Source organism: Patagioenas fasciata, chromosome 14 (genome assembly GCF_037038585.1).
Source record: "Patagioenas fasciata isolate bPatFas1 chromosome 14, bPatFas1.hap1, whole genome shotgun sequence".
Taxonomy (NCBI): Eukaryota; Metazoa; Chordata; class Aves; order Columbiformes; family Columbidae; genus Patagioenas; species Patagioenas fasciata.
The window spans coordinates 7,669,682-7,697,575 of NC_092533.1; the positions used below are offsets into that span (position 1 = coordinate 7,669,682).

At 42.8% G+C, this 27,894-nt stretch overlaps 1 protein-coding gene across 3 annotated transcripts in view; it reads left to right on the forward strand.

The window, feature by feature from the left end:
* The window catches only part of ADAMTS2 (ADAM metallopeptidase with thrombospondin type 1 motif 2), a 248,252-nt gene that overhangs the window by 51,261 nt on the left and 169,097 nt on the right, over positions 1-27,894 (forward strand). Inside the window, exons 1-2 of one of the 3 annotated variants that reach the window (XM_071814721.1) lie at positions 16,066-16,370; positions 17,360-17,721. In XM_071814721.1, the coding sequence (XP_071670822.1) occupies positions 16,283-16,370; positions 17,360-17,721 (450 nt within the window). In that variant the 5' untranslated portion in view covers positions 16,066-16,282. Of the gene's footprint in view, positions 1-16,065; positions 16,371-17,359; positions 17,722-27,894 lie in introns of those variants that run through there. The other 2 variants (XM_065848777.2, XM_065848778.2) reach the window with 2 other exon arrangements.

Consider the following 27,894-nt stretch of genomic DNA (forward strand, 5'->3'; position numbering starts at 1 on the left):
AGATTGAAGAATCACTGTTTGGTTGAACACCATTGCTAAAATGGATGGTGAAAGCGGTTATTCTTATCCTCCAGACGTGCATGTCCCCCTTGAGCTAAAGGAGAACTTCCTCTGGTTACCATGCACAAGCGGGCACAGCACTGAGGTGCCTTTCATCTGCCCTGTGCAAGGCCACGGGTCTCGAAGAGGATCAATGCAGTGCATGCAGGTTACCTGACTGACCATATCATATAGTTTCAGCTACTAAATTCCATTCAGAAAATGTATAGAAGGTGTTTTTATGTGTGTGTGTGTGCCAAAAGAGGGGTAAAAAATTACCTTAAATGGAATAGTAAACACTGATGAGACCTTGCGGTCCATGAAGAACACTGTGAAACCTCATGTCTTTTTTTTTCCTTACATGATGAATATTCCCCCTGCAGTAACTATTTTTTGCATTTGGTGTGTGGTTAAGTCTGCGACTTGTGTAACAAACAGCTCACAGAGCTGCTGAATTTTGTATTTTGCATTCATAGCATTTCTTCTTAATTTTGAGGTAATCACCTTAGATATTTAACTGGATTAGGGAGGAAACAATTGCTTTTCATACAATCAAATCCTTTGAATGGGTATTTTTACTAGAAGGGATTGTTTGGGGGCTGTAATCAGTCAGCAATGCCTGGATTTGTTGTGTTTTGATGGAAGGGAACTGGGTTACAGAGCAGGTTGCCATTGCCTCGGAGGAGGCTGAGGCCATCAGGATGCTGGGCTCGGGAAGACATGGCTCTGCCACGGGGAGTCTGCCGCAGGGGCCAAGCGGTGCTGAAGAGCCAGCTCCCCAGGTAGACACTACAACTGCTAGAAATCGGTGCCAAAATAGTCCTCGAAACTGGGGCTCATTCTAATCACCACTCACTGAACCCCAGCCGTGAGCAGGTAATATACTTTGAACTGTTGTGTGCTACTGCATCTGATTACATTGTATTTTGAGGCGTCAGAAAAGGAATCGCAGAACAGTTCAGAATGAGAAGCTAAAAATGCTTGTATCAGGGATATCTCAAAAATTTTTTTTAGATAGTTATGGAAGAAATTCCTTTCCCACCCTCTTGAAATGTGATCATTACAATAACATATATTGCAAAAGAAAGCATCTGTATCAACACCTCCTAACATAAATGAACGGAAACACTGACTTTGCCTATTATTATTATAAAGGTTGTTAGTACGGCTAATAAAATGTTTCTTAAGCTCCACAGCTAGATGGGTTTCCTGTGGAATTGTCTAAAGCCTTCCAATGCTAACTGTTTTCAGTATTAAGAAAAGTATTTGCAGAGCTGCTGTACCAGAATAAGGCCACCTTTCTCAGGAAATACAGCTCCGGTTACACTTGTATTGAAAAAAGGCCAAAAAGGCTAGAGTAGAGCACTTATAGACACGTTTCCTTGTCATATGTGGAATGCTAAATTATTGCTGACGTGCAGCTCTTGTGTTTAGAATTGAATTTGCAAGGGGAAGCTTACTGCAGCAGGACCAAAAGGATGCCAGCAAAAGCCCATGAAGGCAGATTTCTGCACACTTTTGCCACTCAAAACCTCTCTGCCCCACATACACACAGCACTTTATTTGCTCTTGGGTTCTTGTCTCTTTTCCAAAGCCCACAGGCTGCCTCGCCCTTCATCTTCCTGAATTCTTTACCATTTTCTGGCAGCCATCTGCGGTGTCTCAGTCGGAAATGTCTGCTCCTCTGTCTTAATTTTAAAAAATCCAACATTTTCTTCCAGTTCTTCTGGAGAGGAGTGCCCATCACAGGCTGTTGCTCACAGTAAGCCGTATCTTTGTCTCAATAGCTGTACCGATGCGCGCAGAGAGACAACAGACAGATGCATGATCAGCTTGCAGAGCAAAAAGTGGATGAGCCTCCAAAAAATCTTGTGTTCAAACCCAAACTGATTGCTGAACTTTCAGCTCAATTCTGATTTTCCTTGATGCCATATTTTAAAAAAAACATGCAGGCTTTTTTTCATCAGTATTATCCAGCCCTCTATTACTGCTGTTGCCATGAGGTTCCAAGCAGACATGTGGGGTGTATGGGAAAGGTCTCAATATCTGCAGATTGGTTACAATAGGAACTGCTCTGACCCCTCAGCTCGAACAATTTAACATGTTATGTCAGGAATGAAAAACTATTAATCACTGCACAGCTAAATAGAGTTCCTAGGAAGACAACTGAAATTGTGGATTCAGAAGCCAGTGGAATGAGGTGGGGATGGTGCTGAGAAGGAGAGAACCTTGGCCTTGAAGCCTCATGTCCAGTGAGCATGATGTGAGATTTATAGTTTCTGAGTGCAGGTCCATGGAGCTCAACTTCTCTTTTGTTTTGAAGAGAAACACTATGTAACATGCAGGAGCACTGGCATATAAAGGGTAATATTTGGATATTTGGGGATAACTTGGATATAAAACTAAGCAAACAAGTTTACTTTAATTATGTGGCAGTTTGTCTATGCAGCTTTTAATGATTATAACAGCAGGGACCACCTTTTTTCTTTCATAACAGGCCCTATTAGAATGAAGCCATGCACACCGTTGACCTTGAAACAAGAATCAATATTTTTTGTCTTTTCTCAGTGTATAAGTATTTAGCATACAATGTGTTAGTTTTCCAGTTTTCCTTTCTTGCATCATTTGAAATACTATTTGATCAACATCTGACATGAAGTAATATCTAGCAAAGGATTGAATGCAGATGTTGAATCTAAGTTGCATGTTGTTTCACTGTTCTGATGTACCAAAATACCAAGCCTTGTAACACCAAACAAATGTTTATCCAAGTGTAATGCAAATTCACTATGGCGATGTTAGATCATGTTCTGAGGTAATGATTATATGGTCAGTTGAGATGATCTGTTCTTGATTTTTCAGCTGACCTGCTGGATGAATGTAGGCAGCTCACACTCTTACTCCCTACCAGTGATTTTCTTCCCATGTTTATCATGTCTTGTTTATGTAAACTGTAAGATGTTTACAAAAGAGTGAGTCATTTGCTGTATTTAATAGTATGATCTGGTCTTGTTTGAATCTGTTTGACATTGCAGTGACTCAAATAATTATTTATAATCATGGCTGTCAATCGATTGCAGTGGCCAATGGCCCATTATCTTCATGGAATCTGTACATTAATCCTCTTTTATACCGATATTGTCAAAATTATATTACATTCATAAGAGGTTGAACTGCAAAATTCAAATCTAGTTATTTAGAAGCCTCAGAGAGCTTTGAGAACTATTTTGTTTAGGCCTTAGTAAAGGTCAGAGGAATGGGAATATTGGTTGTGTAGTAACATTGGGTAACAGCAGCGCAGGCTGCACTTCAGTCCTCCCTTCAGTTTGAGGGCAGAATTTTTAAGAACTTGCCAGATATTACCCACCCTTTGGGTTCTACCAGATTTGCACTTTGTTTTGAAGATTATTTCCCTTTTCCCCTCCTGCCTGCAATGTCCGACTAAAAACAGGATAATATCAACTTCATGAGAAGCTTCAAGTTTGTACAATATCATAGCAATATCTGTGCTAAAATTGCATTTAAAGGCTGAAGCCAGGTGGAACACCATCAGTGAGCAAGACAGGTTTAACATTGGAACAGGGAAATTTCTAAACAAACTGGGAAAACAATGAAACAAATCTGTCTTAGTAACCTTGGGAAAGAGCATTTTAGAAATAGTCTGGTCATAAGGAACATTTACTTTTCTTTTTTCTCCCAAGAAACATGGCAGCTACCAGCTACGATACAATGCGGACTGGAGGAAGAAATACTGTAGATTTCTTAAATGCACTAAAACCCAGCTGTTTCTCCCTTGTCCCTCAAAACCAGAATAGCTCATCTTTTTGACACATAAATATCCAGTAGCAAATAATGTTTGAGTAACAATTTACAGTGAAGAGATGAAGGAGTCATGGAGATGGCATTTGCAGCTCTCTAGGAAGAGATTCTTTTTCCTTGTGGATGAAGTCAGATTTGTAGATTTGTGTACGGTTTGTGCAACAGCTGTATTTCTACTTTTGTTCTTGATGTAACATAGTTCATAATCATTATAATTTACAGTCAGAGTTATTTCTTCTTAAGACAGTGAGTGAGGAATCTAAAAAACTATTCAGGGACTACCTGTAGTATGGCTGTGATGTTAAGAATTGTTACTAGCAGTAGTGCTTGAATGGTCTGTACCATCTGTGAACTACCATAAACTAGGGAGAAGATTTTGAAAGTGCGTGCTTCTGATCAACTTCTGTAAAACAGAATAGACTTTGGGCTTTACCTTTATTAGGAAATGGGCATAATGATGAAAACCATGAAGATCCTACACGCATTTTATCACTCTCTCTCTGTATATGAGAAGTGCCATGACTACCGTAATACAAATTTAGTTATGAACAGTTGATCTGATAAATACGACATTCCAATATATTTCAAGTGTATGTGTAAGAGAGGATACAGTTCAGAAGAATATTTGGCTCTTGTTAAAATTAACTGGTGTCACTTTTAGAACTAAAGGAGTTGGTGTCTGTTCTGTAGTTTGTGCATCTGTGGTTGTGTGTGCACAACCACAGTGAGGGCAGGTTTTACAAAAGGAAGGTACAGAGATTAAAAACTGATTAATTTTAAGAATCTTCCCCAGTATCACGCACATCGGTACATGCATATTCTACAGAACATGTACTTCTTGCAAAACCTGCCAGGCACAGAATGAAATCCCTCTTACGAGGACAGCTGGAGAGTTATGCAACTTCAGGAGGATTATGCAGATGTGTATATGCTGTGAAGTTGCCTGATGGATTATGGGCCTGTGTAGGTTTGATTTAAAAAGAAAAACAACTTAATTCTCTTCTGCAGTGAATGGAATGTTTCCAGAGATGGCCAGAAACCTGCAGTCTACAGAACTGATAGAGTCTGACTGATGTTTAGGCCTATTTTGATTTCTTCATTCTGACCAGCAACAAGAAACCCACCACGTTTGGGCAGGAGGTGTGTTATTCTGTACTCTAGTTAATGGAAGTTGTGCTCTCAGTCTCTCCAGAACTTGCTCGAAGCTCAGTGTAGAGAGATTATTTGTAATTTAGTCCTGTTTAAATCCTTTTGTAATGTGCCATCTAATGATGACGACTGTTATACACAGTTTTATTAAACTGTAAAACATTAAGTAGGCACGTTCTATCAAGAATTGCATCAGTTGTAATTAGGAGGCAGATGTCATTTTACCTACTGTCTCATTGTAAGAGTTTGATCTTCTTTGTACCCAGGCACTGCCCTAGCAGAACTGCATGCATTGATCTTTAGCATTTCTGAACAGAAATGCTACAAGCAAATATGCCAAGTGAAAGGCGCAGCTGTTTCTGGTGGCTGCTGACTCTGTCCACTCAAGCTGAGGTGTGGTGTGTTCTGGCGTGACGTGTTGTGGCGTGTTGTGGTGTGTTGTGGCGTGTTGTGGCATGTTGTGGCGAGGCATGTTGTGGCGTGGCCAATTTCCATGCTAACACAAAGCTGGGGGTAAATATTTGCAAAAAAGATGGAGCTTTTTACTGTGAGATGATACAGACTTTGGGGTTTACTCATGATGCAAAACATCAGCCTCTCCCGTTCTCGCGTGCTGGGGAAACTCATTTGCAGAAGTATGTGTTCTTCATTAAAGAGACGAGATAGTCTCAGTATTTTTCTACCAACTGCCTTCAAATATCTCAAATTTTATCAGACCATGAGTCAGCATCTTTTATTAAAGGATAAAAAAATGGGTCTAAGTATCTCATATCAACCTTGTATGTGGAAAGTATGCTTAGTCTGGAGTTGGTGTCTAAAGACGCTCTCCCCCTACCCTGCATTAAAGGAGCAGACACTGCGCAGTTCCACGGCGTAACACAAGCAGTGTTGCAGATGGGGAAATAAAATAAAAAGGCTAACTCCTTACCATTTTGTTTGTTGGGTTTTTTTTTTTTGTAACTGGGCACTGGGATAGTGGACAGATACAAAGAAAATATGAGAACTTTTTTTTTTAAATGTTATTTTTCTCCTGACGTATCTCACGCAAAGCCTTTTGGTGCCAACTTCAGGGTAGGAATCAGGATCTCTGTGAGCCCTTTGCTCCCCTGGCTCAGGGTTTTCCCAATAAATCCTGAACAAACACACCTACGGTTTAAGGATTACCTGGGGAAAGCTGGTACATTAAGAATAACGCTGTAATTTCCGATCCATGCTCGCAGCCGTTCAGCTGGGAGAAAGGCAGACAAGCAGCTTTGAGCAGGACTACTCGTAAAATTACGATTACTTATAATACTTAATGCGAACTAACTTCTGCATCTCAGATGTCACTATTGAAAACCGAGAAACTAAGTTGTCTGATTCAGTGGCACCTGTAACGTAGCTAGAGAATAAGTAATGGGAAAAGATGCTTATTCCTCCTGTGGTCCACCCTCTCAGCTTCTGGACCTAGGGGTTTTAGGGAGCACTTTGGTGGGAAGCTGCAGCTGGACTGATATGTTTGAACAGCCATATGACAAGTTTTCCCTCTAAGAAGTTGCATAATACCACTTAGCACGTTCTGATCCTTTTAACATTCCAAAATCAAAGCGTACTGGCCCAAAAGTTTCCCGGTAGGGACTACCGGCACACTTCAGTCACCGCTTGGTGCAAGGAAAGGATGCACAGAGGTGAAGCAAAACATGCAAACTGTAGGGTTTGGCCAACCTGGTCTGGACCAGGCACTGAGGATTCTTCTGTACTACAAGGAAAATTTAAAAAAAGCCCTTCTGGAAGCAAACCTACCTACAGCATCTGTTAAAAATAATTCCAGCATTCAAGTATGAGGATCCCTCCAGCTCTGAGCAGCGGTATTGAAACATGGAGCACAACTACCACGCTGATGCCTCCAGTGTCTTGCAAAATGTATTGAAAAATGCAGCGGGGCACCCATCCTATTGCCATCATCCAAGTCTCCGTCTCTGCCTTCGTCTTTCAATTAATTGCACAGTTGGGAGATCATGAGAGGACCAAATAAAGATAAAACCAACCTAGGATGAAGGAACTAAAGTAACTTGTTCATACAAGCCTCTTTAAAGCATAAAATTGTCCCGAGATGCTGTGAATAAACCAAGTCATTCCTCTCTGTGGCTACTGTGCTGTTTGCAGAACCGCTTTGGAGAAGCGAGCGGGCCTTGCACTCAGGAACATAGATCAGAAATTATAGAGTTGTTCCTGCTTTTAAAGAATTCATCTTTGACATAGACAAGATACATGGACAGCTTTTGAAGTTCAGTAATTCATGTGTGGCACTGCCTAAAGAAGAGAGAACCCAGAAGTTATTATAGGTGGAAAAGGTTGTCAGGGAATGCAAAGCACATGCACTTTGATCATTGATACAGTATCCCTTATGTAGTATCACATCATTACTGAGAGCATGAAAACAGATCCATAAAATACCACACTGCAGTTGGTTAACTATTTTGAAACTCAAGTAGCCCCAAACTCCCCAAATTACCACATGATGGCTGAGGAAATAAACTGTAAGCTATCACATTTAGTAGATATACTTCATGTTTTCCACCTGCTTCTGTGTTTAGGGTTTCTTTGTTGTTTGACTATGAAATGCACTTAAAATAATTGTCAAAAACTCCATGTTAGAGACTGGGACACTGTAAGCACAGCAGGCTGAAATAATTCAAAAACACGTTGCCAGTAGGTGATTCTGATTGTATTAACATCCATTTCACATGAGGGTCACAGCTCTGAGTTCAGTGAATTTACTCTTGATTTATATGTCTGTAAAGGACAGGAACAATCATAAGATACTCCCTGTGATACTCTGAAATCAATACAAAGAACCAAAGAACAGGGAAGGCTGCTAACAAGCTTTCAGGTCATGGACTGAGCGCTGCAGTCTACTTGTCAGCCATTGGCTGAAAGTGGAGCAAAAAACAGCTATAAATTTGCTAAACACTAGTTATCCGTTTGAGAGCAATTTTATTACATTTGTGGAATGAAGAAGGTCATTAGGAACATCCAGATTTTCTCTTTGTTCCCTTGGGGCACTGAAATGCCTAATGTATGATTTGCATTTGCTACACCAAGCCAGCTTTCCACAGCTTTGAATTTTCAGGTGAAAGTTGTTTAATATTACGCTTTCTCCATGTATTTCCTTAAATTTCCATTTCTGTCAACTTGCTTTATTATTTCCACTAAACTGGGCTTCCTTAAGCGGCAACAATTTTTTGTATAACTGATTTTATTAGTACATAGGGCAAACATACCATGTTCCCACCCAAGTTAGAGTTATTAGTCTGCCCAGGTGGCCAAGAAGGCCAACAGTGTCCTGGCTTGTATCAGCACCAGTGTGGCCAACAGGCTGAGGGCAGTCACTGTCCCCTGGACTGGGCATTGGTGAGGTCACACCTCAAATCCTGGGGTCAGTTTTGGTCCCTCATGACAAGAAAAACCTTGAGGCACTGGAGCAAGTTCAGAGAAGGGAACGGAGCAGGTGAGGGTCTGGAGCACAAGTGTGATGGGAGCAGCTGAGGGACCTGGGTGGTTCAGCTGGAGAACAGGAGCTGAGGGGAGACCTGATCTCTGAACTGCCTGAAAGGAGCTTGGAGCATGGAGGGTGCCAGTCTCTTCTACCAAGTGACAAGTGATAGGATGAGAGGAAATGGCCTCAAGTTGCGCCACAGGAGGTTCAGATTGGATATTGGGAAAAAATTTCTTCATGGAAAGGGTTTTCAGGTATTGGAACAGGCTGCCCAGGGCAGTGGTGGAGTCACCATCCCTGAAGATATCTAAAAGATGTGTAGATGAGGTTCTTAGGGACATGGGTTAGAGGTAGACTTGGCCATGTTAGGTTAACAGTTGGACTTGATGATCTTAAAGGTCTTTTCCAACCAAAACGATTCTATGATTCCATTCATATTATTGACTAGACCCTAACATGTCATTTGAAGAATAAGCTCAAGAACAGCCAGAAACATTTGGTTGTTTTACTGCATGTGTTTCAACAATAGCCCTGGGCTTACGAATAGGAATTATTCCAGTACTAGTCCTTGTCTTGAATTTTTCCTAGTGACAAGTGATGCAAGAGGCTTGCTTTCAAATATTCCTAAAGAATGCCTGCCCTCATTCCTTCATCTGAATGAATGAAGGATTAGGTAGAGCTTCCATGGGCAACGTTGCTTAATTTGGTAGGTGTGGAGGCTGGAGCCAAAGCAAATGCACAATTCACAAGTTCAACAAAATCTGTTTTTATAAGGTGTAAAAAGGTACATTCCCAGAAGTTTTTATCTCCTGAGAAGTGTTTTCCTTTATCTTTTAGGCACTGTGATTGTGACCTTTCCCCTGAGTTGGCCATTCTCACTGAGTCAAATTCCATGAACCTTCTGAGCTTGACCTGAGGCTGCAGATATTCCATATTGGAGAGGATCCCAGCAACCATTTCTGTGACTGATGAAAAACCTCTTAAAATATAGGCAGGCTCCTGGATAGTAGTAAATTTTCCTTAACCTGATTCATAAAGACTTTTCTGATCAAGCATGGTGTTAGCATATGAACTCACTATTTCTGCCACTGCTTAAAGCTTAAACTCTTCTCTGAAGATGCAATTCTTTACGGTTTTCTCCCTTTCAGCTTTATGGCTCCCCAAAAACATGATTAAGGAAAAAAAAAAGCAAAGTTGCAAATGCACGGCATCTCTCGAGTTAGAGTGTGGGCGGTGAGAAGGGAGAAGGGAAATAGCTTGAGACTTCTGTTGTTAAAGGAAATAATTATTCAGATAAATTGTTTGTAAATGTTAAGAATAAATACTATCTGAAAACTGTGTCTACAAGTAATGCGTAAGGATTGCAGAGGTGACTTTTTGAAAGATTATACCACCTGTCAGAATTTTAGGATGGAAATAATTATTTTTCCACTTGTTGCACTGAACGACTGCCTTGAACTCTGTACTTAGGCAGGTCACTTTCTTCACTGTCTTCCTAATTCAATAGACCTCAGTCCCATGGGGCCTTCTAGGCATTGCTTCCATACAAATATACAAGCAACGACTCTGAGGCTGGAAAATCTCCTGGTCTGTTTTAAAAGGGTGTTTGTTTTTAGTGAAGATATAAATTACTATGATGTCCTATTATCAGAGTTGCAGCTGTGAAGCAGGCAACTGGAAAGTAAAGGGTTTTTTTATTTGAAGAGAGAATTGAATCTGTAGATCTTGATAAGGCTTCATTTTAAAAATTTCTCATTTCTTAATTCCTCTATTTTTGTGAAAATCCTCCTTTTTGTCTGTAGTCAATTAGATTTATAAACAAATATTTCAGAAGCGTTTTCTAGTATTTGTAAAGAATACTTCTGCTTTGTTTCTTAATATATACTCTTTATGTGTATCCTTACTCACTAAAACAATGCCGAGACTGACCAACCAATTAATGTTGTCAGCAGCGGGTGAATCAGTGAGAATGAGTGGCGTGGTTTTCCTGGAGGGTGAAGAAATCTGCATGGCTGAAATGCTTCTGAGACAATTTCTTTCTAGCAGAACAATTTGGGAGTATGGCTGGTTGAAACTGCTCCATCAAAATTGTTTCTCAACAATAAATTAGTATGTTGACTAGAAACATGTTTTTCCTTCAGAAATGTTTCTTCTGGAAGATGTTGATGATCCTTTTTTTGAAAAGCCGTGGTGCAGAAAGCCAAAAATATTTTGGTCAAACTTGCTAAATGTTTTTCAGAGAAAATGATGTATGGCTAGATTTGCACCGGGGAAAAAAAATCCAAACCCTTGAGTGGGGCCAGGTTGCCTAAAAGTTCCTTTATAGGTAAAGCCGACAGTGAAACAGACGCCCCAGAGGGTGACAGATCCTGGAACTTTGGTTCTGCCTCCCAGATCTTGCACAAATCTGAACTTGGTGGCTCGCCCAAATCTGTGGCATAATGAGATGTTAAATAAGGTCTGTCTTTCTGCAAGGACTGAAGCATGTTGATAGGGATAGGAATGCTTTATTGTCACTGCCTGTGCATTTGATGTTTCTGAGATTTCAGGCCTAGCAGAGTTATTTTGGCACCAGATTGACATGAACAATATGAAGAAGGGCACAACAGTATTGAAAAAAGTGTTTGGTTTGTTCAGTGGCTCTATATTCTCCCTTCAATACAGATATCTTATAAACTGGAAGGAACTGGGTAGTAATGAGAGTGCTTCAAGAGGGAAATCAAATGTCCCAGTACTAATTAGTTGAAATTAAGATAATTCAAATATTTATATAGGGAAGGCAAGTATTCTGGGAACATGCTGGAATGAATCACGTGGCTGGATATTAATAGCAAGGCAACAAACCTACACAGAAAAAATCAAGGTGAAAACGTAGGGGATGGATTGTACTATTTATCAAAAGACAATTATACTAGGAGTTAAATACAGATGGTTAGTGAAAGAAGTGCTAACAATGAAATTTTGTGTATTATGCTGCCTGAGAAAATGTGAAGGGTAATTAAAATGGAACATTTGCTGTGGGTTGCAAAATCAGGACAAAGTGGCTGAACCAAATACAGGAGAAGGTGAAAAAAACTTGCATCCAGACCCCTAACCGTGTTACTTCCTTCCCTGAGTCGAAACCTGTGTGTGCATACTTCAGCTGCAAGCCTGAGGTCAGGTAGGAGCTTTGGGCCACACGCAGAAGGAATTTGAACCTGTGCTGTAATGAGCATAGACCCAGGAAGGTGTCCACAGCTGGTCCCTATGGGTCCAACATCTGGAGATGAAGCTGTGTGATTTACAGGCAGCCAAACCGTTTTACTCCCCCGCTGCAGGTGTCCTACCTGGGCAGCCCTGACACACGGAGTTCTGCTGCTCCGTTCCATCTTGGAAGACTCTCCACTTGAATCTTAGGCAGCTGAAGTGAGTTAAGTCGTGTAGTCTGACAGTGACAGGCTTCAGAACTACCGAATAACTGCTGAAGGTTTTGTCAATAAAGCTCCTTAAGGCCCTGAAGTTCTGGGGCACATCCTGTGCTGCTCCTCTCTCAGCAGGATCAGCCCAGTCTCCTGAGGACCTACCTGGACAGTCTGAGGGTGTCTGGTAAGGGCTGAGCAGCTGGTTCTCAGAAGCGTCCGGATGAGCAGGCGGAGCAGTTGCCCCCTTTTATACAGGCAATCATTAGCTCTCCTGTTGTACGCAGGATTTTATTAGTTATTAATTAGAGATGTATATGTTTTTTGTAACATTCCCTCATTTCTCACTCTGGGAATCAAAGTGACTAGCCTGGGTATTACTGCTTTAATTTAGTTTCTTGTCACTCTGTTTTTCTTAGAATATTTCTTTGGCACTTTCTTAAAAAAAAGAGTGGAACTACAATTATTAAAAAGAGCCTGATAATTGGATAGTTTATTAATTGTTACATTGTCTGTTTTTTTTTGTGTAATGGATTGTTTTGTTACTGCGCTCAGTTAGAGGAGAAAAACACAGGACTGTTCCAGTTTTAGTTACTGCTTTAGCACATACTGCTTCACAATCAGCATTGAATACATGCATTTTTTTGAGGTAGTATATAATACTGCCATGTAATGGCAAAAGGGTTCGAACAATATAGAGCCTGGAAATGTCAAGTATGGAGGAAATTAACTGGCATGCTATTTTAATTTTTCTTCTTTTTTATTAAAGTTTATAATGTTGCAGAACCACAAAGTACACATACCAGTTAAGGGTGAGAGCAAAGACAATGATTTGCATAAGAAACACAAGGCAGGCAATGTACAGGCCTTTTGCAGGAATGTATTGTGTTCCCAACGAGGAGGTCAGAAATGAGAACTCTCCTTTCTGGGGAGCCTCTCACATAAGAGCTTGGACCACTTTGGACACGAGGGCTGTGAGCAGAGTGTGGGTGACCTGCTTGGGTGAGGGGGTGACTTTGGAGAGGGCACAGTGCTGTGGTCCCGCATCTGCCCTCGCAGCCCAGCTAACACAGGGAAAGATTGATTTTCCCTTGAAAACAGCAAGAGATCTTAGAAATCTCAGATACAAGGTTTTATCATTGCAATGTGCAGTTATTTGTATTTTGAATGCTTTCATAGCAGTAGCTGGTGATTTAAGTTTAGGATCTTTCCATTTTACTAAGCAAAATTACACATTGAGAGAACATCTTGTTAGAGAACTCAGTCTCCACTGGGAAGGTCTGACTGCAGATGAAGCTAGCTAGAACGGGAACTGATAGCACAAACTTGATCTGGACAAGAAGATCCATAAATCCAAGTAAATGCTCAGGCAGTCTGTGCTGAGCTCCATGTGGTTCAGTTACAGTGCTGTTCATAGCTCAGCTAAGCTTATTTCAGCAAAAGCTGCTAGAACATGTTTCCTTCAGACTGGGTATTCACTCAGGACACAAAGCATCATTTTCTCCTTTCTGTATGCCTGTCTCCAGCAAAGGCAAACACCTGTGTGATTGCAGTCACATTTGGCAGCAGCACAGGCATCCCCTCAGATCAAGCTATCGCAGTACAGTTGCAGTATCTAGTGCTCCTCCCTTCATTCCGGTAAAATAAACGTGATGTGACTTCATTCACACCAATTCATTTAGAGGTTTGTGGACTATGAGCAATGCAACAGTACATACAGATGTTAAGTTTTTCTAGTTTGTTCTAAAAAAAAAAAATCAAAGCATCCTGCTGGAACCCAGGCGGTGACCTTGGCTGCTTCTGTCAAGAATTCTGCGCAAATAGTTTAGGAAATGAGGGAGAACTAGTTTTGAGAAGGGTGCTCCCTTGAATTTCTCTGTGATTGTGCTATAAGAGCAGAGATGTAAGAACTCCTGTTCTTGAATTTCGCTCATTCAGGCTGTGTGGTGGTTAGCATGCTGTGGCTCACCTCCGCGGGGTCAAACATGGATCCATCTTTTCTCTGGAAGCCCATTGCTGCACCATGTGGTGCATCCTCAGTTGGTCTAAACTGGCATTGTGAATCTAATGCAGAAAATCTTGGCTCTGTTGAAGTCAATGGCAAAACTCTCACTGACTTCGATGGGGATCAGGATTTATTCTGGTGAGTTCCGTGGAAGCACAGTTTTTCCCAACTGCACTTTTGTAAAAGAGCTGCACCAACCTTTGGAGCCCATGGAGCTTTTGGGTCTTGACTGCATGTGATAAGATAATAACGTGCACATAGAACTTAGTTTCTGTAGAGAAATAAACTTCTACATGACGGCAGTTACTGATTCTTTTTGTTTATATTGTTACTCTGCAGTGCAGCTGTTATCCATATTAAAGCATATTTTCTAAACTCCAATTTTTTCAAGTATAAAAATCCATCTTAATTAGTAGAACTATTGGCTGAATTGTTTTGCATTTCTATAATATACCCTGTCTCCTTATTTTTTTCTGGATACATCATATACAAGAACTTTGATTTCAAATATAGGGCAAACTCCTCTTCCTTTCAAGTTACGAGCAGAAGTTATTTCAATTTGAGCAGGATGGGATGGATGGAACATAAAAAAGCCACATCATCAGCTTAAAATACAAGTCCAATAAAAATGAAGTTGGAACTTTACCAGCTGTGTGCTGATGAAAGTACATGAGATTTTAAGTAAGAGAAGCTGCTCAATTTGGAATCACAAACAAAACAAAACAAAAAATGAGCCAACAGAAAAATAAAGCAAAAGGAAGAACTGAGAGAATTCTGGTGCACACAGCAATCCCAAGCAGAGGTCATTTAGAAAGAAAAGGGATATTTGACTGCAATGTACAAATTGATCTACTCCGTTATTCAGAATAATCTTCCCCTTTTTATCCTTACCCTAAAAAAATGGGAAAACCAAACCAGAGCAACACATGAAGCAAGCAGAAAATCATATACTGCCATTATTGATCGAGCCTGGGGTCTGTAAAACCCTGTCACTGGCACTAAGCAGTACTAGCTAGCTGTTATTTTTCTTCTATACCCTTCACTTGTGTCCATAATATCGGGGTGGAAAGCAATAATTGGACCCTTAGACATAAAGGAGCAAGAATAGCCAAGGATACCCAGGAAAATTCCTTGGCAGAGGACCAGCTTCCGGCAGGAAGCTATTGCATGGGAATTTGCAGAGGGGTGGGACACATGAAGACACAGGGCGAGTCGGGCTTTGGAGGGTCTGGTGAGGACAGGGAGAGCACAGGAGGGGCTGCTGGGTTCTGCAAGGTTAGAGAGTGAAGTGGTGAAAACAGCAAATGATCCCAATAATGTAACAGCTGAGTAAATATGTACATTATCTGTAAGGAATAAGCATTATGGCATTTATCCTGGCCATATGGAAACAAATATAACTTGTTTTTTTCCATAAAGGCCACTCTTGATTATTTAATTATTTTACAGAATCTTCCTCTATATTGTATTTATAGTATTCCTGAATGCTTTCAGGGTCTATCTCTACGTTTGCAGATTTTTAATATAAGATGGCCTTTCAGCAAGTAATTTCAGTCTTATTAGCAAATAGTCCAAGCAATTTTTCCCCTGAAATGGCTGCTTAGAGTGATTTATTTGGTCAGATAAAGATCTCTGGTCATGGTTTGCCCATGTTGGTGGCACTTTTTCCATTCGGGTACTTGCTTTCAATGGCAAGCCCAAGACTCCAACAAAACTCATGCCGAGGTGCCTTCAGTTTGCCTAGCGTGGCTCTGGTTTTTTTTGGCCACCAGTTTCCATGTGGATCCACAGACCGGAGCCGGGACCGCCCCGACAGCTGCCGCTGCCCCAGCGTCCGGGGGCTCCGAGCCCGGCGGCAGGGCCGGTATGGGACGTGTATGTTCCTTTTTGCTACAAAACGCTCTTGGTCAACTCCCACCCCCGGTCCCGGAGCCCGTCCCGCCGCGCCCTGGGGAGCGGGAAGGTCCCGGCGGGGAATCCCGGCGGCGGGGCCGGGCGGCCCCCGGGGGCGGTGCGGTGCTCGGGGCTGCCCGGCGGGGCGGCGGGGCGGGCAGTCCCCGCTCCCCTCGGCCCGGCTGCGCCGTGTGGCAGCGCCTCTGTCAATCAGCCTGACTTCACTCCTGCACGCCCTGTGTTTCCAGTATTATACCCCCGCCGCCTCCTGGTGTCTCTGCTTCGCTGCGAGCCGGGAGCGCGGCCGCCACTGCCGCTGCGGCTGCAGCTGGGCGAATGCGCGGGCGGCGGGGCGCGGGGCAGCGCTGAGCGGCGCGGAGCGGCTTGGAGAGGCGCGGAGCGGGGCTGCCTCCTGGCCCGCCCCGGCTGCGGGCGGCGCGGCGCTCGGCCGGCTGCGGGCAGCCCCGGCGCCGGCCCCCGCGTCGGGCCGGGGCCGCCGCGATGGACCCTCCTGTGGGCATCGCCTGCGTCCTGCTCTGCTGCGCGCTCGCCCTGCCCGCCGGCGCCCTGCGGCGCCCCGGGGACAGAGGTAGGTCTCCGCCGAGCCGCCGCGGCCGCCCCGCCGCCGTTGGGCTGCTCGCCTTGCCCCGCCGCCGGTGTCTTTGCAGCCCGCCCGTCTGAAGTCGCTACTCGTCGCCTCGCGGTTTTCCGCTCCCCTTGAACTTCTTCTGAGGCTACTTTTGCCGGGTTTCCAGTTGTTTCCTGCAAGCGGCAGGCAGGGACGGGGTCGGGAACAGGGGCACTCGCACCGCCGGCAGGGAAGGGACGCGGGAACCCTGCCGGCAGTGACAGCGCTATCCCGGTGCCGGCAGCCGCGCGGCCGCCTGCTGCCTGCCCCGCGGAGGGGCCGAGCCCCAGAGGGCCGGAGGGCAAGGCTCGGTGCCTGGAGATCCCCGTGCGGGATGAAGCACATGGCAGCTCGTCTGCCTCCTCCTCCTCTTGCCCCGGCCACCGCCGCTGTCCAAAACTCCCGGGGCTCCCGCTGTCACCGCTGCCGATCGCTGCCTGTGGCGTTCCCATCACCGGTCGACTCAACCCCGCGGCACCGGGGGTAGTTTGAAGGACGTGCCTGTCCCTTGCAGGCTTCCTGCCTGCACACCAAGCCCCTAACCGTGCCCTTCCGATCAGTCCCGGAGTGGATCAGCCCCTCTTATCCTCGCTGGCCACCCGGGTAGTGCCAAAGCTCCCGGGGCGACCCGGGCACCGACCATGTGGGCAGGGGTGCGGGGTCCCGGCTGGGTGGGCAAGGGGTGGCAGGACCCCGCTGCAGGGGCTGGAGTGTGGGGTCCCAGCTGGATGGGGAGGCTCATGCTGCCGTCTGGCGTTTTGGGGAGCAAAAGGCAAGTTTGAATGAACTCTGCACACTTCATGCTGGTGAATGAAGTGCCTGTACAAAGTGCATTGTCCGTCTGCCTTATGTAAGTGTCTGCTGTGCTAATGAATAATGGAATAAAAATCCTGTGGCACCAGGATATGTTTAGTTTTAGTATCTCTCTCTCTTGCTTTCTCTCTGTAAAGATCCGATTCTGAGGAATATAGAGGAATACAGCCTTGTCATCCCCACCAGCACCGATTCAGAGGGCAGGTTCCTATCCCACCTGGTGTCTGGACCGCCAAAAGCACGCTTCAGGAGAGCTGTGGAGGACTTACAACATGAAGCAGCAAATGAGCAAATATTTTACAATGTCACTGTTTTTGGAAGAGAGTTTCACTTCAGGTTGCGGCCAAACTCCAGGCTCGTGGCCCCCGGCGCAACAGTTGAATGGCAAGAGGACTCTGATGAGACTCACATTGAACCTCTCTATGGGAATTGCCTCTATGTTGGGGATATCACTGATTTGCCAAATGCTTCAGTCGCTATCAGCAATTGTGATGGGCTGGTAAGTTACTTTTGTTATTATATTGAAGATAATGTCATTAATTTCCTAGAGTCTTTAAATATAAAATGTGTGGACTGTCAGAAACTCACACCTCATCTGGTAACTGTGAATGCAAATTAACTAATGTTCCCTTGTGTGGGAATAGCAGCACTGCACCAAGCGCTTCTTTACAGACAGTGGCACTAGAACTTTGAGCACATGCCTTGTGGTAGCCACTCTGGAACAGAGCAGCTGAAACCAGGATTGATGTTGATTTGTGGTAAAGTTGCTTAAGTGTTGGAGACTTGAAAGATAGGATGAAATGGCATGTTCTCGGTATCCTCTTCCACTTTTCACTTTCAGGCTGCAAAGGGAAATTTTAGAAGAGTTGAATAATGGGCCAGACTTGGAAACAAGTATGATAGGTAAAATATGGTTTTGCTCTGGAAAATTTTAATTTATTCAGAGTCTGTTTGCATGGATATTTCACTTGGTGAGTTTCATTGCCTAATCAAGTGATTGATGGAAAGTCGCAAAAGAGTTTTATAAGCAGAACAGCTCCCTGTGATACATTTTGCAAGGCTGTGTGTTTTAAAAGTTGCTGCAGCTTTCCATTCTGGAGTGCATGTTCAGCCCTCAAATTATAACTGTTTGTCCCTGACGTCCTAAACTGTCATACTATCATTTGAACAGTAAGTACTGCATAGCAATTTGTTTAGTGAGTAAAGGGCTATATTTTTTTATAATGAACAGTTTATCAAGTCCATATTTTCTTGATATTGCCTTTAGAATGAATAATTTTGAGATTACTTAATTTTAATGCATTCTGTTCTCTGCATAGAAAGCCAGTATGAGTCAGTTGTATTTCTATTTATTTAGTCATAGAAAGTTGTTCTTTTGCGGTGCCAGGAAGATAACATGTATGGAGATAGTATGTTGGCTCTCTGTGAATGGAAGGGAATCAAATACTTTTCCCCTTACCCTTTCCTTTCCTGTGGTTTCTCTGAGCCATGTGCATTCCTGTTTTGAGAAGGAGGTTTTCATGTTGCAATTGTTTGATGTGGGCAGCTGTCTGAGGGCAAGAGGAACATCAGGACTGAGCAAGAGGAGCGACGCAGAAAGCAGAGCGTGAGCCTGCAGGCCTGCCTCTGGTGAGGAAACTGTAGTTCTTTGCTCTGCCCATACCCAGCGCAGATCATTTTGTATAAGGTAAAATTTACATGCTCAGGGTGCTGCAGAACTGGGGTGGAGCCAAAGCTTCTGTGTTCAGCTGTGGAAGGTTGAGGAAGATCCTGTTGCTGGCCGTTGCTCGCCTCCTGCTCTGCTCGCCAGCACAGGTGTTGACCGCAAGGGCAGTGGGGGAGCTTGTTCTTCTTCCTCCCAGCATTAGCCAGAGAGTGGACTCCTTATATTTGGAGAAGTGAGTTACGATAAAATATAACAGGAGTTAAAGGCAAAGTATGGATAAGACTCTAAAGGTTCAAGGCCTCATGTTGAATATGTAAATGACAAAGTGTTTATGCAATGCTGCTCTTTAAGCATTTGTAACTTCTCAAATGCAAAGGAATGAAGCCAGGCATGGCACTCATAAATGGCTAGAATCCAGAAAGCTACAAAAATAATTTTAATTTTCAACCTGTCTCCACAACCTGTGTGCCTGCATCTTGCCAGCATTCGTTTTTTCGTTAGAAGAAGCAGGAGAGTTGGTCAAGCACGGGAGCTGCCATATTCTAATCTGGATGTCACGCTGGTTTTTGCATGTCACTACGACTTCTGTGACTCTGCTAAAACATTTGGAAATGATTTACTGTTTCCTCCAATGTGTACCCACGTTGTAAATGTTGCAGGGCAGGGACCATGTTTGTTTTCAGCCCAGGTCACTGAAGCCTTCCTGCAAGAAGCATTACCTCAATACCTTTAAGCATCTGGCTGTAATGGTTTCCCTGAGATTGTGCAGTAAATCTGTTGTGGAACAAGAAATTGCACTCCAGTCCCTTGGGTACCATGTTCTATCTCTACCCATTCCCTCCATCGCAGTTTCTTTCTTGCTTGTGGGGGGAGAGTTTAAGACAGATACCAACAGAATTACACGAACTCCAAAAATACATACTAGTGGTTCCCCAAAAGCCACTGATCCATGGAAAGCACTAAAGAGTAACTAACCCACTAAAGTTAATACTGCTCTTAACTGTGTCTTGATTTACCTTTGTATTTCTTGTGTTTGCAAGGAGAATTGAAGAGTCTCTGATGCAATGTATTGCTAGCAGGGTATTCTTAGAGACCGCTGGACTGTATGTTATTGTCAGGTTTATTGGTGCCTCAGATGCGAATGAAAACATGGACAAGTCTATTCTCAACTAGTTTTCCATGTCCATTTTTTTCTTCGCACCTAGTTTAGTTCAGTGGAGAAATTCAGTAGTATCATGGATTTCCTTGCAGTTGCTTAACAACATCCATGCTATGGACAGTGTTTCTATCATATCTCAAGTATTTCCACCTCCTTTTCCAGATTACTCTGGAGGTGGGGATGGTGGAGCTCTGTGACACCTGAGTTGTCATCTGACAAGTCCTAGAGTATTATTTTGAAGTGTTTGCTTTTGAAGGTGGTTTGACATCTGGTGGGCTTCCAGCTTTTGCATCCAGATGTTAGGGTTGAAATAATATTTGAATCGAAGTTTCATAGTTTGATCTTTACATGGCAAACTTTTGTTGACTCAATCTGGTTCAAATCCATGAATGCATCTGCCACCTTGCCAACTTCTGATGTTATTTCCTCTGAACATCCCCTTTGGTTTGCACTTTACTGCCAGCTCTGTCTTATTTTCCAATTATTATCTGAGAAGAGTCTGTCTGGTGGTGTTGGTATTGCCAAAATGAGAAGTTCTTGGAAGGCATTTACATGAAAATAGGAGATCTGTGAACAGATTTTTGAACTGTACTATAAATGATGAAGTTTTTTAATTGAGAATAATTCTAAGAAACAAAAAAGTACAGTGAATGCTTATACAGAATTATCTGCTGCCCTGATTGAAAAGACACACAGTTAGTTTTGGTCCCCTCAGTTTTCTGTAGCAGAAGTCAATGACATTAGTTTTATTGACCTAAAAATCGAATCAGAGACAGATGAAGAGAACTTCTGAAGTATGCAATCTAGGTATGTTTTCAGAGCTGAAATGAGTCTTTGCAAATCATTGGGAAGTTAGAGCTAATCAATAGCTTTTTTAAACAACTCTCTGAATTACGGATATGATTTTTAGCATATAAAAATGAATTTTGTGAAAGCTTTCCCACTTAACATAAAACCACTCTGAACAACTTGGTATCATCTTGGCTGGCACGATAGCATTCAAACTAATTTTCCAGTGAGTGGCAGAGCCAGCATGCTCAGCTGTCAGTGGCCTGCAGGCTGGTGTGGAGGATATTGTACTTTGAGTATGTTCTTGGTCCTTGGCCAGGTCCTTACTTGTGGACGCAGTTGGAGGATGAGGGAGCTGGCTGTCCTTCCCAAGGGTTACTCGTGAAGGAGAAGAGCTTGGAGGCTGTAAAAATGCCATAAAACAGTGAAGAGTTAGAATCATGGTAGCCCTTCTGTATTATTGCCTTAACTATGGGAACTCCTTCACCCATCAGATGAACCTGCTGTTGTAGAACTCTTCATGCATCTGGATTTCTTATTTTGATAAATACTTGTGCAATGCCTGAAACAGATGTGCCAAAAATGTCTTCTTCAGGTTGACAGAATGGCAGTATTTGGTTGTGGGAACTTCAGAGACATGAACTCTCTGCCAGTCTCCTCATACCATTCGTAGTCTGTGGGCTAGAATGTGTGCTTAAACACAAGCATATACAGGAGGAACACAATACAAACACCACTTCTGATATGGATAATGAGCACATGATTAAATTAGGCTGCAGTGCAGTTAGGCTCACTGACAGGAACCTGAGAGGCTGAGGATCACAGCTTCAGGTTGAATGATCGGTATGATGTAGCACCCGCTGAAGCGAACAGAGGAACATCAGTTTCAATAAAATGACATGATGCCTTAGCTCTGCTTCATTAGTATAATCCTCTTCCTTTTAAAAAGTTACAATATCAGCTGTCCAAACATTTCACTGTATTGTCATTAAAATGGGAAGTTATTAGGAGTAGGCATATAGAAAGTAAGCTATTCAGGACATTTATGGTTGTATGTTTCCTTATGGAACCATAAGTGTTACCTGTTTTGGGGTACGAAGCCATAGTCCCCTTACCAGTATAATGGACAGAAGTGTTTCTTTTTATGTGATGAGATAGGCAGGGTTTGCTCTACAACATTTCAGTCTTTATTGTGTGCTGTAACAACCCTCACAAGCTGTTTGAGAGGAGCCTGGTGCCTGGCTGCTCGCCCAGATGCTATTTCTTCTAGAAATGCTTGGGAAGCCAGCAATGCTTTTTAGACTCATGCCCAGAACTAATAGTAACTGTAATACTGGGCTGCCCTGGGTGGGTTTATGGCGATACATTCACTTTACTCACCAGTGGTGAATCTTCAGGGATTGACTGGTGCTTTGACTACTGTCAATGTCAATGTATGTCTGTCAGTTGTCTCAAAGCTTGGTTATATTATTTGTATTGTTCGTATTTGCCTCACTGTTTTAAAATCAGTTAGTGGATTTTTTTTTTTCCCTGCAGTCTTAATTTTACAAGCAAGTATTATTATACTGTAATTTTTAGCACATCATGTAAATTGTAACTGTAGGAACCCAGGTTCCAGATTCAGTCAATGGTGTTTCCTGAGGGCAATTCAAACCACCCGTGTGAAAAGCCCACCCTTCTCCTTCCTGGGGGAATATTCCTCCCTCCTACCACGTTCCCTGCATTCCTGAAGACATTTAAACACCTTGTGAAATCTGTCCTTGTTGAGTATAATCTTGTTTGAATTTGAGCATGAGCTTGAGCTCTTTGAAGTCAGTGAGTTTTAAAGTTATATTCTTAAATACCTTTCCGACAGTGGTGCTTGCTTGGAACTGAGCTGAGGTTGAATCCAACTCACCATAAGTGGATCGTGTAATTTACCCGAAAGAGAGGGTGAAGGATCTGCTCACAGTGAATACACCAGGAGAAAACACACATGCTTATATAACTGTGTTATTTTTCCTTTTAGACATCCATCTGCTTTCATATGGATTTACAATTTAGTTCTGTTTCTGTTTTATCTGTTTTTTGGATTATGCTGCTTTGTGATGTAGCAAAAAAGCAGAACTCAAGGTAGCACGATATTGTCTTCAAAGCCTGGTCAGGTCGAGTGCCTGACAGTTAAAACAGATGCCTGCTACAATAAGTCTAGTGATTCTTTGTATGCTAGGTTCTTAGCATTTACATTATGATCAGGTTGAATCCATTTTTAGTGAATTAAAATTTGGCATATATAATCTCGTCATTTGGGAACATTTTCTCTTTAAATTAAAACAAAATCATACCAAAATTGCCATCTGGGTTTTTTGTTGTATAATGGCAAAAACGACTGTGGACTTTTTGAGTTTTGGACAAGTAGAACTATAATACAGTGGCGGGAGAAATGCAAATAATTCCTATGACAGCAAAGAACAACATTTAAAAGCCATTCTCTTCAAGAAAACATCAGCCCTTCCTTCTGAATTCAGCTTGGGTCTCTACATACTTAAGCCCAGCATGTATGTACATTGTAGCACAGGCAGCCTGACTGCACATCCACATCCACACGCGGTAGGAAAGTCCTGCATTGCCTGACAGAAAGCAATGGAACTGTTTTGATGCCTAACACTCAAGCATATCCATAGATTTTCACAGGACAAAGACTTTGGTTCATAACCCATTCCCTGGGTTTCTACTATTGATGTCCCTGGCCACCACTAGCCCAGATGGACAGCCCCTGCTGCTGTGTGAATTGTAGAGACTTTGCCTTTTAAAAGTTATAGTCTGAAACACAGAGTGTAAACACTATGATTCAGCCTCAAAGTGGAGTAAATTAACCTCATTCTGTTGTCCTTAAAAGACACTCTGTCATTAGTAAGCACTGCTTTTTCTTTTCCCTCTGCATCTTCTGTGCATGGATCATCTCACCTGCATTTCAACTGAGAGCAGAGTAAGTCATTTTCTACAACATACAGGTGGACACCATATGGACAGAATATCCTCAGGCAATCAAAACTGATATCCTTGTGGTATGTTGTAGGCCTTTGGAAAAAAAGATAGGTATTTCCTTATGTCCTGTTTGACCTTGTGTTGCCTTGTCCTCATTGTGGTAGTATCTCAGCTGTACTGTTCTCTTCGACCGCACAAGAACTAATTTTCCAATGAGAGTATTACACACATACATCCAAGAAAATATGCCTAATGGCTCCTTCTACTTTCCATCTTGAAAGATCTAAATATAGTAACTAATTTTGATAAGGTCATAATTACTTTCTGGGGTAAGCAGAACACCTATTTTGAGAAGTTTGTCCCTCTTCAGTTTCCAGAGGTGTGTCCCTTGAAAAATGTTATTAGATGACTTAGATACCAGCTCACCGCTTCCTCATGGTGTGGCAAGGTGCTCCAGTATTCTCTGAGAATTTAACAGTACAGATTCCTGCAAATGGCAAGTCATTCCCATATTTTGAGTTCATTACATGTTTACCTTTTGCTACGGAAGGCTGGAATTTGTTTTTTGGATTAACCAGGATACCAGCTGTTGCGTGGAGCAGGACCTTTTCTCTACAGATCACAGTAGTATTTTATTCGACCTACTTCTGAGCACTTTTTATTAATAGTGGCTGTTGCTTTGTAAGCAGGTCATGCCATTACTTAAGTACAATTAATTGCACACTAGGACATTTCTCACACTGGGTCTGATTAAAGAAGAGATTCAAGGAGCACGTCTTCAGTGTCTTGTAGGGGGCTGCACAACCTTTCATTTGCTTCCTGGGAATAGCTCTGATGTGCACACCCACTTTTTCAGATCACCTTCTCCCTTTATTGCTTTCCTTCTTCCGAAGTTTCAGTAAGTTCTTTAACACATCAGATCTGGTGTCTTTACCCCCTTTATCTGGGTGTGTTTTAAATTCATCTTTGTTTGCAGAGTCTTGACACAGCGGGTTCCCAGTTTTAATAGTCTGCTAAATGAAAGGCCCACATTTCACATGCTATTTTCAGCACCATTCCATTAAACTGTAACACTGAAAAGAAGAGTGTCCTCTTCAAGTACTGAAGAGCACGTTGCTTCCTCCTATCTTAATCACAGTCTCTGCTATAGATCTTCTGAGTTATTCTCCGGTCTCAGAATGTCTGGTACTTTCCTCAGATCTGGAGTTTCTGGAGCGATAGGTGTGACTCTCAGCATTAATTTTTTTAAACTTTTTCTTCTCAGTAACTATTTTCTATTTAAAGTAAGTGTTTTTAAGTAAGAGTTTCCCTCAAAGAAAAGACAGAGAGGTGCAAGTTGTGTTTCTTGAGGTCTCAAAAATCAGCAGGCTGGTGAAAATCACCCCAAGTATGTTGTTTCAAAGGTGTTATTTTACTGTGCAGACAAGTCTCTCTTAACACCTCATTGCTGCTGAGGGGGTAATCCTGTCCCCCTGGCTGCTCCTTGTCCTGTGCGCCTGTTCTGCCCTGCTCCAGCGCTCCTCAGCCTGCACCAGCTCTTGAACCAAACCAGTGGGCTGCTGCCTCCCAGTTCAGCTGCTTGAACTGGTTCTCTGTGAGGTGAGATGAACGTTTTTATAGGCAAAGGGATGAAAGTGGGAATGCCCTCAGCTGGGCTTGAGGAGAAAAGTGAGATTACTTCTTTGGTACCAGATAGACTCCAGCTGTGTTGCAAAGCCATATCCTTATCCTTGTGATTTTGAAACAGGTCTATTTAAGGGAGCTTGACTTGTGCCTTTGAGCATCAGAAGTTGAGAGTGCAGCTTTGGACCAGCTTGTTGTTTTGCTCTGTGGATGATGGGCTTTCCACTTTGTAGCTCTGCTTGCTTTTGCTTTTTGTTTTGTTTTGTTTTTGTACTTTGCAATAAAATTCCACCTGCACTGGAGGAGTGTTATGGGATCAGAGAAAGGAGTGAAGTTTGCTGCCATGGGGAGGAGAAAAGTCATTCTGATGGTGGAAGGGAGGGTGAGAGAAGCAGAGGGAGGGACATGGAAGTTGCTGAATGGTAAAAGCAAAGCGAGAGACGGGGATCTCTCCTGTCTCCTGTGTCCACTGGGGTGTTACGTGGGCTGGCTGCCCCTCTCGGGGGGAGGTTCCGTCACTGAACACGGTGACCTCGATATCATTTTAACCTCTCTGATCCCACAAAGAGAACTTGCCATGACCACTAATTTATATACTTGCTGCCTTTTTATAATATTTTCCCTTCATGTTTCCTGTAGGACTGTTTCTACTCATCTGTTTGTTTTCCAAAAGTTTTCCTTGCTAAAATTGAACTCCCGTTTGTACAACTTGCTATCACTCTTTGGTCTTAGTATCTTAAGCGTGTTATAGTTTATCAGCATTCCCTTCAGGTTTATATTGTTTCTTATTGCCTTTGTATTGGTTTATGTCAAATTTAATATTTTGCCTCTCTATTGCTGCTCTTGTGACCTTTATATTCCAAATAAATAAATACGATTAATTCTTCACTCGTACAGCTCTCCATGGAGAATTCAGAGGCTGAAATTGCCCAGGTTCCGTGCTGCTTTCTGACTCTTACACCTGCAAAGTACCATATTATCACTTTAACTTTAACTTCCTTCCTACTGTTATTCCTTTCAACTTTTCCTGTAGCTGCCTCCTCTGAGTTTGAATTTCATTATATGCTGAGACCACTTTTTCCCAGCTTTTAACCTCTAGGCCGGTGGACCTCAGGGAACAGATTATGATCTATTTTCTACTGAAATTAAGCATGAAACCTACTAATCCTGTAACAAGAAGGAGTCGGTAAACATCATTGGTATCTTTGTGGATAAGACGAGCTCCTCCTACCTGTAACTGGACAGAAGTAATTTAATGCATTTAAATTATTTCTCTTTACTAGGTATATTGACTATAGGTTGCTTCTTTTATTGCCCTTTTATGAAGGTGAACTATTGATACGAGATTTTCGAAGCAAGAAAAATAGAAGGGAATACCTGGCGTATGGTCAGCGTTTAAACTGGTCTATAAAAGACATAAAAGCAAAATATCTTTCGGAGGTTTTAGGACGGCACAGTGCCACATCTTGATGTAGACCCTGAGCCCTTAAGCCTTTATTAATGTGTTTTCTGATTTGCTACTGCTGTAAGAATAATGAAGTTGATATGTGTGGAGGAGAACCCACGTGGCTAACTAGAGGCCTGGCCAGCAGTTCTTCCTGACCTTTTTTCTTTTCCCCTACACTTGCAGTACTTACAAGAAGCAGTCTGTGAAATGGCAGGAGTGATTGGATTTTGTATCCGACATGGCAAGTTTCTGCAGGAGCCCCTAGTGCAGATCTCTCAGCCTGCTGTGGTGCCTTGGCATCCCTGTTTGGTGCTCGTCTCTCCTTGTGTCCTGTAGGGGCTGCTGGGCTGCAGCAGCAGCTTCCAGCACATCCAGGCGAGCTCTGGGCATGGATTAGTCCCCTTAGGCAAACCCACCCTAAGGCGCCTTCCCACTGTGCACCCAGAAGGATGGGGACTGTGGATTCTCAGTGCTACTCTTGCACAATTTGGTCTGTAGGTGGGGTTTCTTTTTCAAGTGCTTCTGAACATGTGCTTTTTGGCATGATATAATGAGTATTGTGCAGTAAGTCAAAATAATATGGCAAGTCCAACAGGAAAGAAAAGACTTGTGTTCTTGGGAGTAAAAACATTTCAAGAGCTAAACATAGTAATAAACCATTTAAATTTTAATAAAAATAAAGTAAAATGATAGAATCTAGAAGGGAAGGGGTGAAAAAACAGATTTTACTCCAAAGACTTGCAAATTTTGCTGGTATTATGTGCAAAAGACATAACTGGCATCTAATACCTGCCCTAAGCAGATGCATCTTGCATGTTCTCCCGTGGTCAAGTGTGTGGCCCCCAAGGCTGGTACCCTGTGCCCATGGCCATCATATCAGTTGAAGGACAGACCTGTTTGCAGGACAGAGCCTGTAGTTTGGAAGCAGAAAAAGAGCCTGCAGAAAATGCAGAGATTAACTAAGGATAGGTGGCAGCACAGGCTGTGGTTACTGTTCTAATAGTGGTTTTATTTGTTTTAA